The sequence below is a fragment of the Balaenoptera acutorostrata genome, chromosome 4 (assembly GCF_949987535.1).
Source record: "Balaenoptera acutorostrata chromosome 4, mBalAcu1.1, whole genome shotgun sequence".
NCBI classification, from domain to species: domain Eukaryota; kingdom Metazoa; phylum Chordata; class Mammalia; order Artiodactyla; family Balaenopteridae; genus Balaenoptera; species Balaenoptera acutorostrata.
Window position 1 is genome coordinate 135,996,898 of NC_080067.1, and position 13,334 is coordinate 136,010,231.

The following is a 13,334-nucleotide window of genomic DNA, read 5'->3' on the forward strand; positions in this document are numbered from 1 at the left end:
GAGTTCCTTTATAGGTTGCTATGGTAGAAACTTTTCAGTTGTTTTAAAAAATATATAAAACGTACACAAACAAAAAACAAAAACCATTTAAAATTAGAGAGTCAAAATTACATTACTTAATAGGAAAAAATGTAAAGCCAGAATTCCAAAGTGATTCCAAGAAGTGCAGAAAAACAAACTAACTTATAACCTAGAAGATAAGTATAACCTAAAATCTGTGTCAGAAAAAAGTACAATTGTAAAAGTACTTATTAGTGATGATTCTTCATTTAAAAGTACTTATTAGTGATGATTCTTCATTCTTCTTTACATAAAATATGCCAATGACATTTTAACAAAAAGATTTTCTTGACCATTTTAATGAAAACGATAAAACTTGCTTTTAGTTTTGTTGTGACATCCTTCTTTGAAAGTTTCCGCAGCACCATTCGGAAATCAGAATCCACAAGACTGTCTATTTCTTCAGCTCCCTGAATAGCAGGAACATAGCCTAGGTCACTGTGAAATGTTCCAAAACCAATAAATCCAGGCACTGTTCCCTGTTCCTTGGCAAGGAGTTCTGCAGCTCGGCCACTGTTTGAAGGCTGGTAAGAAAGTAGGTAGAAAAAAAGTCAGAGTCAAGGAAGAGTTCAAAATTTAACTTCAAGTTCTTTGGAGTAATTACTTGACAATTCCCACAATGAAGCAAACTTCTATTTGAGGACTTTTTCCCCCTAGCTTATGCATCTATTGCAATGTTCCCCAAAGATAAATATTTTTGTCACCAAGAACTTAACAATAATGTTCCTAGGAGCTATTTCCTGGTTTCCTAAACATCAGAACCATGTTTTTAAAGTTGTGATTACAAGCCATTAGAGACTCATGATATCAACTTAATGGGCCATGACAACATTTTAAAGAAATAGAACAAAATTTTAAAAATCAGATTGCATCACATATGGTAAGAATAAGTACTGTTGTATGAAATTTTTTATTTCCAACTTTTGTATAAATATATGTACACACACATATGTATACTGTGTAGTGATGCAAAATTAACTCATAAATGGATATCTTTTCATTCACCCACTCATTCAACAAATATTTATTAAGCAACTACCCTAGGACAAGTCTAATGATAGCAACTTCTAGACCAGGAGTTCCTTGTGGGCAGACACACTCATTTCCACATACCCACAGCCTAACCAAATCTCTTTAGGCTAAAATGGTTACAAATTACATTAGTATGTACATAAAAATCAATACAATGATCAGGATATAAGATACACTCCTTTGTTTTGAAACACAGTCATTGGCTTGTTTGATACACAATATAGTGGCTTCCAGTACTAAAAATTAAAGGATTCTTTGTGACAAAGAAAGAAAATATTTGAACTGTTGAAAGAAATTAATGTATTCATTGTCATCTAATAGGAAAATGCCTCAGTTCAATGTCCAGGATGACATCACAACCCATCTAAACTCATCTATTTCTTATTCCTCCGTAAGAATGTCTGAAAATCCAAATCCAAATGTGTGATTCAGTTTGTTCATACCTAGCAAAACTGTGTTTGGGAAAATCATTTATCAAGGAATAATAATCTGTACTACTTCCTAAACTGAGTGACCAGAAATGAAAATGATGGACTAGATATTTTTTCAAAACAGTAGCACTTGGCCTAATTTCAAAAAAGGTTCTCTATTTTAAAACTTTATTAAAATGAACTAAAATTATTCAGTTCACCTTTCTCAATATTGATACATGAATAAAGAGCTACAAAGGAAGTTAGTGAATTATAATTCTGAAAACTATGATGATATTAAGACATTGGAATTTTACCTATAATCTCATGTGTAAACAGTTTTATTATGAAACAGAATAATGAAATAGTATAAAAAGCTAAAAGCTAAAGGAGTCAAGGCTGAGTTCTGAACTGACCTGAAGACCAGAGCTGACAGTGACAACCAGGTGCAGAAAAGGTATCAGATGTCCAGTTTCACAGAAACAAATTATTTTCAACTAATTGTATCTTTTTTCAATGTCTACTTTGAACTTAAAATGTAGTTACTGTTTCTTGTTACTTTCTCCACTGTACATTAGATGCTCATACCCACAGTTCAAAAATTAAGAACCTCGATACTATTTCTGGCAGTTAATTTTCTTATACTACACCTACTTCATTCTTTTCTGCCTGGCTTCTAGAGGTATAATATTTGAGGTGGCAATCCTGAGTCTACAGTTTAAAGACCAAATTCAGGAAGCTTTCGGGATCTTTCACCATCTGGCCTCGACCTCTCCAGTCATCTTTCTAACACTTTTTTCTTCTCTTGTCCCACTTCCTCCTCCCTGCTCCCTTTTGTTCCCACCATTTATGTTCTAGTTCCAAACTCAATACAAAGTTCCCCGAAAATGTCATGCCTTTTCACAATCTGGTCTTTTTATTCATTTTTTTCAAACAGCAAACATGCTTCTTTTTTTAAAAATTTTTATTGGAGTACAGTTGATTTACAATGTTGTGTTAGTTTCAGGAGTACAGCGAAGTGAATCAATTATACATATACATATATCCACTTTTTTTTTGTTTAGATTCTTTTCCCATACAGGCCATTACAGAGTATTTGAGCAGAGTTCCTTGTGCTATACAGCAGGTTCTTATTAGTTACCCACAATTTGGTCTTTGTGTAATCTCTTCTCTCCCTGACAAACTCCCACTTATCCCTGAAAACACATTCATGTTTTCAACATTTGCCTCTCAGGTCAATCACCGTTCTTTGTTGTTCTCCCACTTTGCTTCTACTGATACCTGTTCCATAATTCTTTAATATATTACAATTATTTGCTTACTTATCTGTCTATCATCAAACTAATAGTTCAAGAACAGAAAATTTCTCTATCGTCTTTGAATACATGGCATTCAGTATTCAAAGTCTTCTGTTGAATAAATGACTGCCACTCTGAAGTCCAAATCCCAACTCCACAACTTCCTGACTACATGAATTTAGGCAACTTAATTCTCAAAGCCTCAGAATCATCACCTTTAAAATGAGACAACAGTCACTAAATCATGACTTAGGTGTAGTCAAGATTAAACATAAGTTTTCAAACCACCATAATAATAATTGATTCCAGCAAGAATTATCAAAGGATGCTAAAAACCATTAAGTGAAAGTCTATGAGAGAACAGGTTATTCCGAAATTACTACTCCACATATTATTTGTTAATAGCCAATAAAAAGAGACACTTATACAATGGACAACACCTTAATCAAGTGATTAAACATATACCACCAATAACAGGAAAAACAGGCATTATGTGTCCCTGTGGTGTGAGAGGCACTGAGAAATACACATCATCTATGAAGCATTTCTGTCAAAAACTGTTTAACCTGAATGTAATTATAAGGAACAATTAGACAAATCTAAGTTAAGCAAATCAACTGCCTAGACTCTTCCAAATGGTCCACGTCATAAAAGAATCTTCCTCCAAAAAAAGGCACTAGGAAACTGCCTAGATCTAAATGATAGCTAAATGGAATGAGTGATCCTTTCATGGATCTTGGATGTTTTTAAAAATGCTATATCTAGGGACTTCCCTGGTGGCTCAGAGGTTAAGAATCCGCCTGCCAATGCAGGGGACATGGGTTCGATCCCTGGTCCGGGAAGATCCCACATACCGCAAAGCAACTAAGCCCATACGCCACAACTACTGAGCCTGCGCTCTAGAACCCACAAGCCACAACTACTGAGCCCACGTGCCTCAACTCCTGAAGCCCGCGTGCCTAGAGCCCGTGCTCTGCATCAAAAGCAACTGCAATGAGAAGCCTGTGCACCGCAATGAAGTGTAGCCCCTGCTCACTGCAACTAGAGAAAGCCCACGTGCACCAAGAGCCAAAAATAAATTAAAAAAATTTTTTAAATGCTATATCTAAATAAAATTCATAGAGAACAATATTGAGATGACTATAGAAATCTGAATATGATAATGTATATTATTAGATAATAGTATTATACTGAAGTTAAATTTTCTTCATGTTATAATTGCTCATGGTTGTGTCGAAGAATGGCGCTGTTTTTAGAATATACATGCTGAAGTATTTAGGAGTTAAGGGTCATGATTTCTGCAACTAATTCTCACACGGTTCAGCAAAATACATATATTTTAGAAAGAGAAAGCAAAAGTGACCAAACATTAACAATTGGTAACCCTAGGTAAAGAATTTATGAGTTGTTGCTCTAATATTCTTGCAACTTTTCCTAATATTTGGAATATTTCAAAAGCAAACATTAAGAAAATTTTTTAAATAAAAAAATAAAATTAAATGAGGATGCAAGTAAAGCATTTAGGAGAGTACTAACACAAGGTAAGTTACTATTATCACTGTTACTATTATTAACCTCCAAAACAGATTAAGTGACAGATCTAAGAAAATGTGGTACTGGAATCACGAGAATTGTTTCAGAAACAGGAAAAAAGCATCCTCATAAAATTAGACTGTGCCATAATAAACCTAGTACTATAAAAAATATCATTATGGCATCCCCAATCCTGTAGTTTAGTCCACTCTGGGGTTTAAACAAGTATTTAGTGAACTTCTACTATATGCTAATCTTTGTTCTAGGCTCCAAGGTTAACAGCAGCAGACAGAAACGCCTGCCTTCCTGATACTTATATCCTATACTAATATCCTAGTGAAGCAAGACAGTAAATGAAGCGGGACAGTCAACTAATATGTTAAAAGTCATAAATGCAATGGAATAAAATAAAGCAGGAAAGGAGAAAAGGGAGCGGTGGTGGGAGGGCTACAACTTAAAATAGGGTGATCACCGGAGACCTCACTGAGATATCTCGGGCAAAATTTGGAGGCACCTAACAAAAGAGCGTCGGGGAGCCTGCCAGGCAAGGTCAAGGTTCGGTGAAGAGATAAGCGTGGCCAGATGGAGTGAGCGAGGCGGAGGGAGTTGAAGATGGGGTCGGAGATGGAAAGGGGCCGCAGCAGACCATGCACCGTGTATGTATCGTCGTCACGGCTCTAGCCTTTACCCCGAGGGATGTGGGGAGCCACAGCAGGTTTCTGAGCGAAGGAGCGACATGATGCGAGATACCGTGCACACCAGGCTCACCTTAACTGCTTCCCACCCAATGCCCTTGTTCACCCCTGCCACCCTGGCCAGGTAACCTTCCTCTTGAAGCTGACACGGAACCAATTCTTAATGAAAATGTTGGGGGGGGAATATGCTCGGGTGAGGACAGCTCTGGCACGGAACATCTTTTCTCTCACGACTCCCCAGTCTGCTCAGAGATAACCCACCCCGCCCGCGGGGACGCACACACAACAGAGAGGTCACACTCGACACGCAAACACACGCCTCCCCACAGCCGCGCTCCACACATCCTCCGGCCCTGCACCGGGAGGAGCCAGCCACTGCGAGGCGAGGACTCCTAGGTTGGCTGGGCCACCCCACACTCACCCTCAGGTTCCCCTTAGTCCTCTGCTTGTTCTTCCCGCCCATGCTCGCGGTCTCAGCGGCACTCTCACCCCGCAGCCCCCGAGTTAACACGGCCGAGCCACAACTTCCGGCTCCTTGCACCGGAAAAGGGCCCACAGGGACGCCTTCCCCTGGCCCTCCCCTTCCGTCACCCACCCCGCCCACATGCCGCCCCACTTCCGCTCCCGCCTCCTGCCGCGTCCCTGGCCATCCGTGGCGGGATATGTCACACTTGTGGCCACGCCCATCTGAGTGAAGTAACCCCTGCCCAATAGGAAGCCAAGCATTGGACCAATAGCGCCAAACCCTGCTTCTTCGCTTTCCTGCAGCGAAGGTTTGTTCCCTGCTTAGCGGGTAGGAGATCGGCATGGGCCATAAGGGAGGTATTTTCATACAAGGGTAGCAATGGAATGACACAGTAGTGGCTGAAGGAAGATGGGACAATGTTAGACCTTTTAAAATGCAATTATCGGGACTTCCCTGGTGGTCCAATGGTAAAGAATCCGCCTTCCAGTGCACCGGGCGAGGGTTCCATCCCTGATCGGGGAACTAAGATTCCCACATGCCAGAGGTGCAGCCAAGCCCTCGTGCCACACTACTGAGCTCGCTCAGCTCAACAAGAGAGCCAGCGTGCCACAAAGCACAGAGCCCACGCGCCCTGGAGCTGGCGAGCCACAACTAGAGAGAGAAAACCCGCAGGCCACAACTGAAGAGGAGCCTGCGTGCCGCAACGAAAAGATCCTGCACGCCTCAAGGAAGATCCTGCATGCCGCAACTAAAACCCAACGCAGCCCACCCCCCCACGCAAAAAAGCAATTATCAGTATCACCAGGCTGTTTCTTAGAAATGCAGACTGTCAGGCCCACTTTGGGACTATTAAATCAGATTTTGCATTTTTAACAATTTCCCCAGGTTTTGTTAAAATTTGCAAAGTAGTGCTCTAGGCAACTCTAAATCCGTCCCCCTCCGCGTTTTTCCCCCCCCCATATCAAAAGTGTTATGTGCAGCTTTTAGAAAAGAGGGTAGTGTGGTAGTCTCTCTTAAAATTTGAAATTTACAGGTTTTGTAGTTAGTGATTTTGCTCCTCAGAATCGCAGTAGAGAAACATAAGCACATGTTGCTGGTTATTATCTCTCATGCCCACACACTCACCCTATTATAATCAACTCCATGATACGGAGGCTCTGCAGACTATTTCTCCTTTAGTCAACTGGCTTCCTGTTAGGTTCCTTCAACGTGGGAGGGGTGGCGGGGGACGATGGACTAGAAGGAGACGGAAAGAGAAGAGGAAGAAGGGACTTGCTCCATACTGTTAACATCATCTCAGCAGCAGCGCTTTGCCCTGGTAGCAGCAATTGGTTTAGGCAGCAGTTGTTTTCCGTCTCCATCTTTTTTTTCGACAATCAGAGTCAACCTCATTGCACACCTCAGGGGTACCAGCAGCAGCCAGGCAGGACCTTTCCCCGCCGAGGTATGAGTCCTAGCTCCATGGGCCCCCTCCTTTGAGCTCTTAAGACGGCCTGTGGTGCCCCCTTCTCAGAAGTCAGAGCCCCAGCATCACGCAGTACCTTCTTTGAGCTCCAGAGAGCAGCTCCAGCCAGGAACCACCCTCTCTTCATAGGCTTGAACTGAGCCCCAGCTTTTCCAGGCCCTCCTCCAAACTTCTAAATTCGGATTACCCCAACCTCTTCTTTCCTTCCTTCCTTTTCTAGCCCTAGTGATAGTAGCTGCTGTGCAGTAATCACCTCTGTGTTACCTCAGGATTCTCTTTTTGCTTTTATACTCGTTTTTAACCAATCTGCCATGTTACATTTTTTTCTCTTTAAATAAGTAGTGAAGTTTCTGTTTTCCTGACTGGACCCTGATTTAAAAATGCATCCAGAGACATGCTGCAGGATGTTCACTAAAACACTATAATAGCAAGATAATTGAAAACAACGTAGTGTCTATCCATTGGGGGAATGGCTAAGTAAATTATATCTATTCTATGGACTATTAGGCAGCAGTTAAGAGAGGTTTATCTGTACATACATGGGAAGAATTCTAAGACATTCTTAAATTAAAAGCAAATAGAGTAATATGTACAGCATAATACCATTTGTGTCTAAAAAATTTATAAAACAATAATATATGGATACATATATATGATGTAAATACACAGAAAAAAAGGCTGCAATTGGTATGCAATTATCATACCAATCTGATAATTGAAGTTAATCCTTAGGGGAAAGAGGTGGCAAGAAAAGAGATTAGGGTTAAGAGTTATAGTCAAAGGAAATTAAGCCTTCCCTGTAAGATTTTATTTTATACAAGGAGAATATATTCATGTATTAATTATGCAATTTTAAATAAAAATAAATATTTAATCAAGTTTGTATAAAATACCTTACATTATCAGTTGCACAAATCACAGTGTCCTCTTAAGAGTTATACAGTATAGCTCGAAAACAGCTTACCATAAGAAATAGTACTAGATATCAGGCAATTCACTGATAATTTGGGTGTCACATATCAAAAATGCTACAGGACGGGGAGAGTAATGTGCTGGAATAGTCAGAAAGACTTCCTGGATGACAACTACAGCCCAAAGCTTGGACAAAATTAGGAAGAGCAGACCTAGGGAAGAACACTCTAAACAGGACTAGAGAGGGGCAGAGTCAGTGAACTAAGGAATTAGCATGGCCTTTGGAAAGGCCAGTCAAGAAACTGGACTGACTTCTGTGCAGGGACTTTTATCAGGGAAAAACAACTTGAGGGAAAGGACCAGGGTGATTATCCATGCCCTTGTTTACTATTCTTACTTCAAAATATCTCATGATTTCATTTCTTTCTATTTCCTTGACACTGCCCACATTTCATAACAAGGATCCATATCGCTTGATGTAAACCCTCAAACTATTCCAAACCACGCAGGTCTCTGTTTGATTTTCCTAGAACGCCATTTTATAATTGGTTTGGGCATTCGAAAATAGTCTCCGTTACGTAACAGTTCCCAGTGGTTGTCTCTTTTGAAGATGAGACCCTCTTACACCAGAGTACTCTAAACAGTGCCTACCAAAGTGGTAATATTATGTCAATTCTAATCAAAATATCCATAACTCTAATGTAAACCAAAGTCTTAATGAACTTTGGACACATGATTTAAAAGTTTATCTGGAAGAATAAAAGGAGAATCAAAAGGATATTTTTGGTAAACAATGAAGAGAGAAATCTGTCCTATCAGATTGTAACATCAATTTTGATGTTATAAAATAATAAACAAGTTCTAAAATAAAAGACCTAATTAAAGATAATTATAAAATCCAAAATACATAAAAATTAATATATAGGTGCAGTACGTAGAGGAAAGAAGCTACAAAAACTTAAAGAGTTATAACTAGAGAGAGGATGGGAAATTACAATAGCTGAGATGTCAAATCTTGAAAGTTAAGTCTGTAATCTATGTACCCCCAAAAGAATTCTCAGTAAGATTTTGTTTTCAGATATCACAAAACTATCTCAAAAGCTCACCTGAAAGAATAACATGAAAGAATAGCTAAAGATATTTTGAAAAGCAGGCATAACAATGATTTGTCCTTCTAAACTTCAAAACTCAAGATATTGCCGTAGCAATCCTAATAGTGTTGTTAGGAATAAGCTAAAATAGAATGGCAAATCCAGAACCCACATTCAGGCTCTGATAAAAGTGGCATCTCAAATGTCTGAAGAATATGGATTATCCAGCAAATATCATTGGAACAACTGCTTGCCTTCTGAGAAAATAACTTTAGTACCTACTTCATGCAGCACTCTAAAATGAATTGCTGATGACTGAATGTTAAAAATGAAGCCATAAAATGTGGCACGGGGATACACACACACGTCATTAAAGTACAAAGAAATATATGGGGGGACTTCCCTGGTGGTGTAGTGGTTAAGAATCCGCCTGCCAATGCAGGGGACATGGGTTCGAGCCCTGGTCCAGGAAGATCCCATATGCCGCGGAGCAGCTAAGCCCGTGTGCCACAACTACTGAGCCTGCGATCTAGAGCCCGCAAGCCACAATTACTGAGTCTGTGTGCCACAACTACTGAAGCCCACGTGCCTAGAGCCTGTGCTCTGCAACAAAAGAAGCCACCACAATGAGAAGCCCGTGCACTGCAACGAAGACCCAACGCAGCCAAAAATTAAATAAATAAATTAATTTAAAAAAAAAAGAAATATATGGGAATGATAAATACTTTAGGGTGGAGTTAATACTGCCAAGGAACAGAATTGTAATCAGCAGAATTACACAAGAGGATTTCAACCACACTCGTGTAGTAGAGTGGTAAAGTTTTACTTGTCGGTAAAGTTTTCTTAAACTAGTTGGTAAGATTATGACTATTCATTTTTTACTTCTTTTTACCTTTTTGTATAAGGTAAATATTCATAGTAAGATAAATAGTATGAATGTTACATATCTACTTCACAATAAGATTTTTTAAAACAAAAAAAAGTTATAAGGTTATATAGACATACTTTTAAATTATCCTGGAGTAGGGAAAGCATTCCCAGTCAATGCTCCAAAGACAGAAAACCATAAAGAAAATGACTGATACATTTAAGTAACATTAATTTGAAAGTGTCTTGTTTTTTTTTTTCTATGTCAGAAAAAACAAATAGACAAGCTTGGGAAACATCTGCAACATTAACTAGGTGTTAATATGCTTACTGTTAAAAAAAAGTTCTTACAAATAACTATTTTAAGGCTTCTTATTTAGGTATAAATAAGGCATAAACAGGCAATTCACCACGGAAGAAATAAAATTGACCAGTACTCGTGTAAAAAGTATTAGCCCACACTAAACGTCAATTGAAAATAACATAAACCAATGTAGAGTTTTCCATCTATTAAACTGGCAAAATAATAATCAGTGTTGGTAAAAATCTAAGGCAAAGGAAATTCTAGAGGTCTTGAAATTTTCATTTCTCAACCTTTCACAAGTGCAATCGGCAAGACAAATCCAGAGTTTGAGTGAATTTCCACTTCTAGAAATCTACCTTGAAGAGATAATAATGGATGCTCAGAGCAGCTTCTTTTTTGAAACTAAACTAAACCAAACCAAACCAAACCAAAAATGTTATGATCTCACGACCAAAACAGTGAACTGCTGAAATCAATTACGGTACACTCAGACAACCGAATACAAGACAGTCTTGAAAATATTTAATGTCATGGAAATGTTTACAACCTATTGTTTAATTAAAGAAGGCAGATACAAAGCAGCATGTACAGTATGACTTGTTTAAAAAGGAAGACAACATATACACATATGCAAAAGTAATATACTAAAAAATAAAACATAAAACAAAAATTTGTCTTCTTGGGCAGGAGATTATGGGTGAGTTTTATATCCAGTTATGTGTACATTTTCTCAATGGTCATCTTTTCTAGTAAAAATATACTGCTTACACTTATTTACATATATTTGGGGGGCGGGGGAAAGCAAGAGAACAAGTTTACAAAATCCCAAATGCCAAACACCCCGGTGGGGGGGGGGAGGGAATTAAGCCTCCATACTGTATGAGCAAAATTCCTATATTCAGTCATCCAAAGCAAATTATTATTTAGGAACTATTTGAAAATAGTTAATTTGAAAATATTTTAAGAACAAAAGTGATGGTGTATCAAAAATTACTTTTTCCAAGAATGTATGTATACGTATAACTGAATCACTTTGCTGTAAAGTAGAAGTTAACACAACATTGTAAATCAACTATACTTCAACAAAATAAATTTTTAAAAAAGAACTCAGGTAAAATAAGAACTTTAGGCCAATAAACTTAAGAATTTTCTTTCTGAAGAAAATCACTTTTTCCTATCATATTGCATTTTGGGTTAAATTTAGTGTTACTTAAAGAATCATAAATTAGAACTTCAAACTATCTCAGGAAGACAATATTGTTGAGAACACGTCATTTAAACTTCTCTGAAACTACTTAAATTTCTTTCAAAAAATGTATCCGTTTAAAACCAAATAAAAAATTTTTTAATATTAAAAAAATTAAGCCTCCATTTCAGTAATTCCCTGGTTAAAATCGGGAGACACCCTGAACCTCGAAGGTGCCACCCAGGCCCCAGAGAGCATCATTCCTCCAATCATCCCAGCTGTTAGCAACATCCGGGAAATCCCAAGAGAGTAAAAGATAAGTATTAAAAAACAACAACAACTACCACCACCACACAACAAAAACCGTTATCTCAGCACCAGAGCTGCAACTGGCACGGCTGCAGGAAGCCCGTCCGAAAGACAAGCGCAGGACTCATGCCAGGGTCAGAATCCTTTCACCAGATCCTAATCCAGCTGTCCCAGCTGCGGTTACGCTACCTGCCCAACTGCCCAGCGCTCACCATGTCTCCGACCCTCACTGGCTAGTGCTTCTGGGGCGCACCGACGAAGGCGGGGCGCATGCGTGAAGCGTCCTAGGGCCCCTCCCAGCTGCGTTCTGTAGCTGCACGTGCGGCGGTCCTGCACGGGGGAGGTGCGGGGTTGTAGAAGACGGCCGTGGTGTCTGTTAAGGCCCAGCGCTCTTGGGAGCCGCTCAGGACCCGGGTTTCCGTAGGCAGCCAGGCACCTGCCTTTCATTATGAGCCAGAATCCTCCCTCGCCAGGCCCTGTTCCTCGAAGGGCTCCGCAAAGGGCATTAAGGCCTCCATCCTTACTACACGCGGTGGGATCAGATTGCCAGATTGTGCTTAAGTGGAAGCACATGCTCCTTGTACCCCCCTTTGCAGAATTTTTGTGGGCCCAGTTTGTACTATGTAGTTGTAATCATTGTTTCGGGGGGCAGCGGACTGGCAAGTTATGTACGTGCACCTGTCCTTATATGCCTTTAACTCTTGGCTGCCTTGTAGCTTTAATGGAATTTCACGAATGATACATTATGTTGGGCTTCCCTGATACACAGCTTTCTAAAACCAAAACCAAAAACAAAACGGTGCCAGTTATTTTTATACAAGTGCCGAAAGTAATCATCAGTTGTGCACCGCAGCAGATGCAGTTTTTTGTTTGTTTGTTTTAATGCAGTTTATCAAATTAATGTGCAGATGGTAGGACTGGCTTTGACTTTGTTACTCCAATCTGAACATTTGGGCTTGTGGGATTAATTTTAGAATGTTTAAATTGTGTTTTGTTTTACTTGACTCAATAATACTATTGTTTGTACAGGAATTACTTTTACAAATAAAAATGGACATGTAGTCAATGTTTCCTGCCCCCACTCTTGCTTTCTATAGTTCTTTTAATTTTTAAACATGATTTGATTTGGGACTAAGAGTTTCTTTTAAGGGTTTATCATTATTTCTTTATAGATGATTCCAGTTCAAGATATTTTTCAGATTAATACATGACAAACTGTCACTGTGGAATAAAGATACATACTGAACAATTTTACATTTAAGGATGTCTATATATGAAGTACATAATAATTGGTAAAAGTCTAAGAAAGCTATATTGCCTCTAACATTTAACTATAGTTTCTTACAGCTTTTATTGTGTCTCTTACATTATATAATGTAGGCAGGACCATCTAATTTGCTGTTTTCTAATACTTCCATCCACTCTCCAAAAAAATTTATTAATCATGAGGTTGGAAAATCTGTACTTCTCTTGGTCACTGTGTTAATAGTCCAATGTCTGAATTTGACAGGTCTGTCTGGGAAGAAAACTTATAATTCTACATTATTGTAGTCTATGTTTTTATATTACACTTGAGATCTATATATTTACACATAACAATGTATTTTCTATTAAAATAATGTACAAAGACTAAAAAAATTATAGCAATTTAGTCCTGCTGAAAGTAACATGTGCATCACCTGGCCCCTTTGGTGGCCTCTAGGGAT

The 13,334-nt window shown here is 38.9% G+C and overlaps 1 protein-coding gene across 2 annotated transcripts in view; it reads right to left on the minus strand.

The window, feature by feature from the left end:
* Window positions 1–5,561, minus strand: part of LTN1 (listerin E3 ubiquitin protein ligase 1) — a 72,245-nt gene extending 66,684 nt beyond the window's left edge. For both annotated transcript variants that reach the window (XM_057545327.1, XM_007173807.3), the window contains exons 1-2: window positions 5,450–5,561; window positions 381–584 (exon numbers count right to left, since the gene is read on the minus strand). In XM_057545327.1, the coding sequence (XP_057401310.1) occupies window positions 381–584; window positions 5,450–5,491 (246 nt within the window). In that variant the 5' untranslated portion in view covers window positions 5,492–5,561. The remainder of the gene's footprint in view (window positions 1–380; window positions 585–5,449) is intronic.
* Window positions 5,562–13,334: the final 7,773 nt, after the last annotated feature.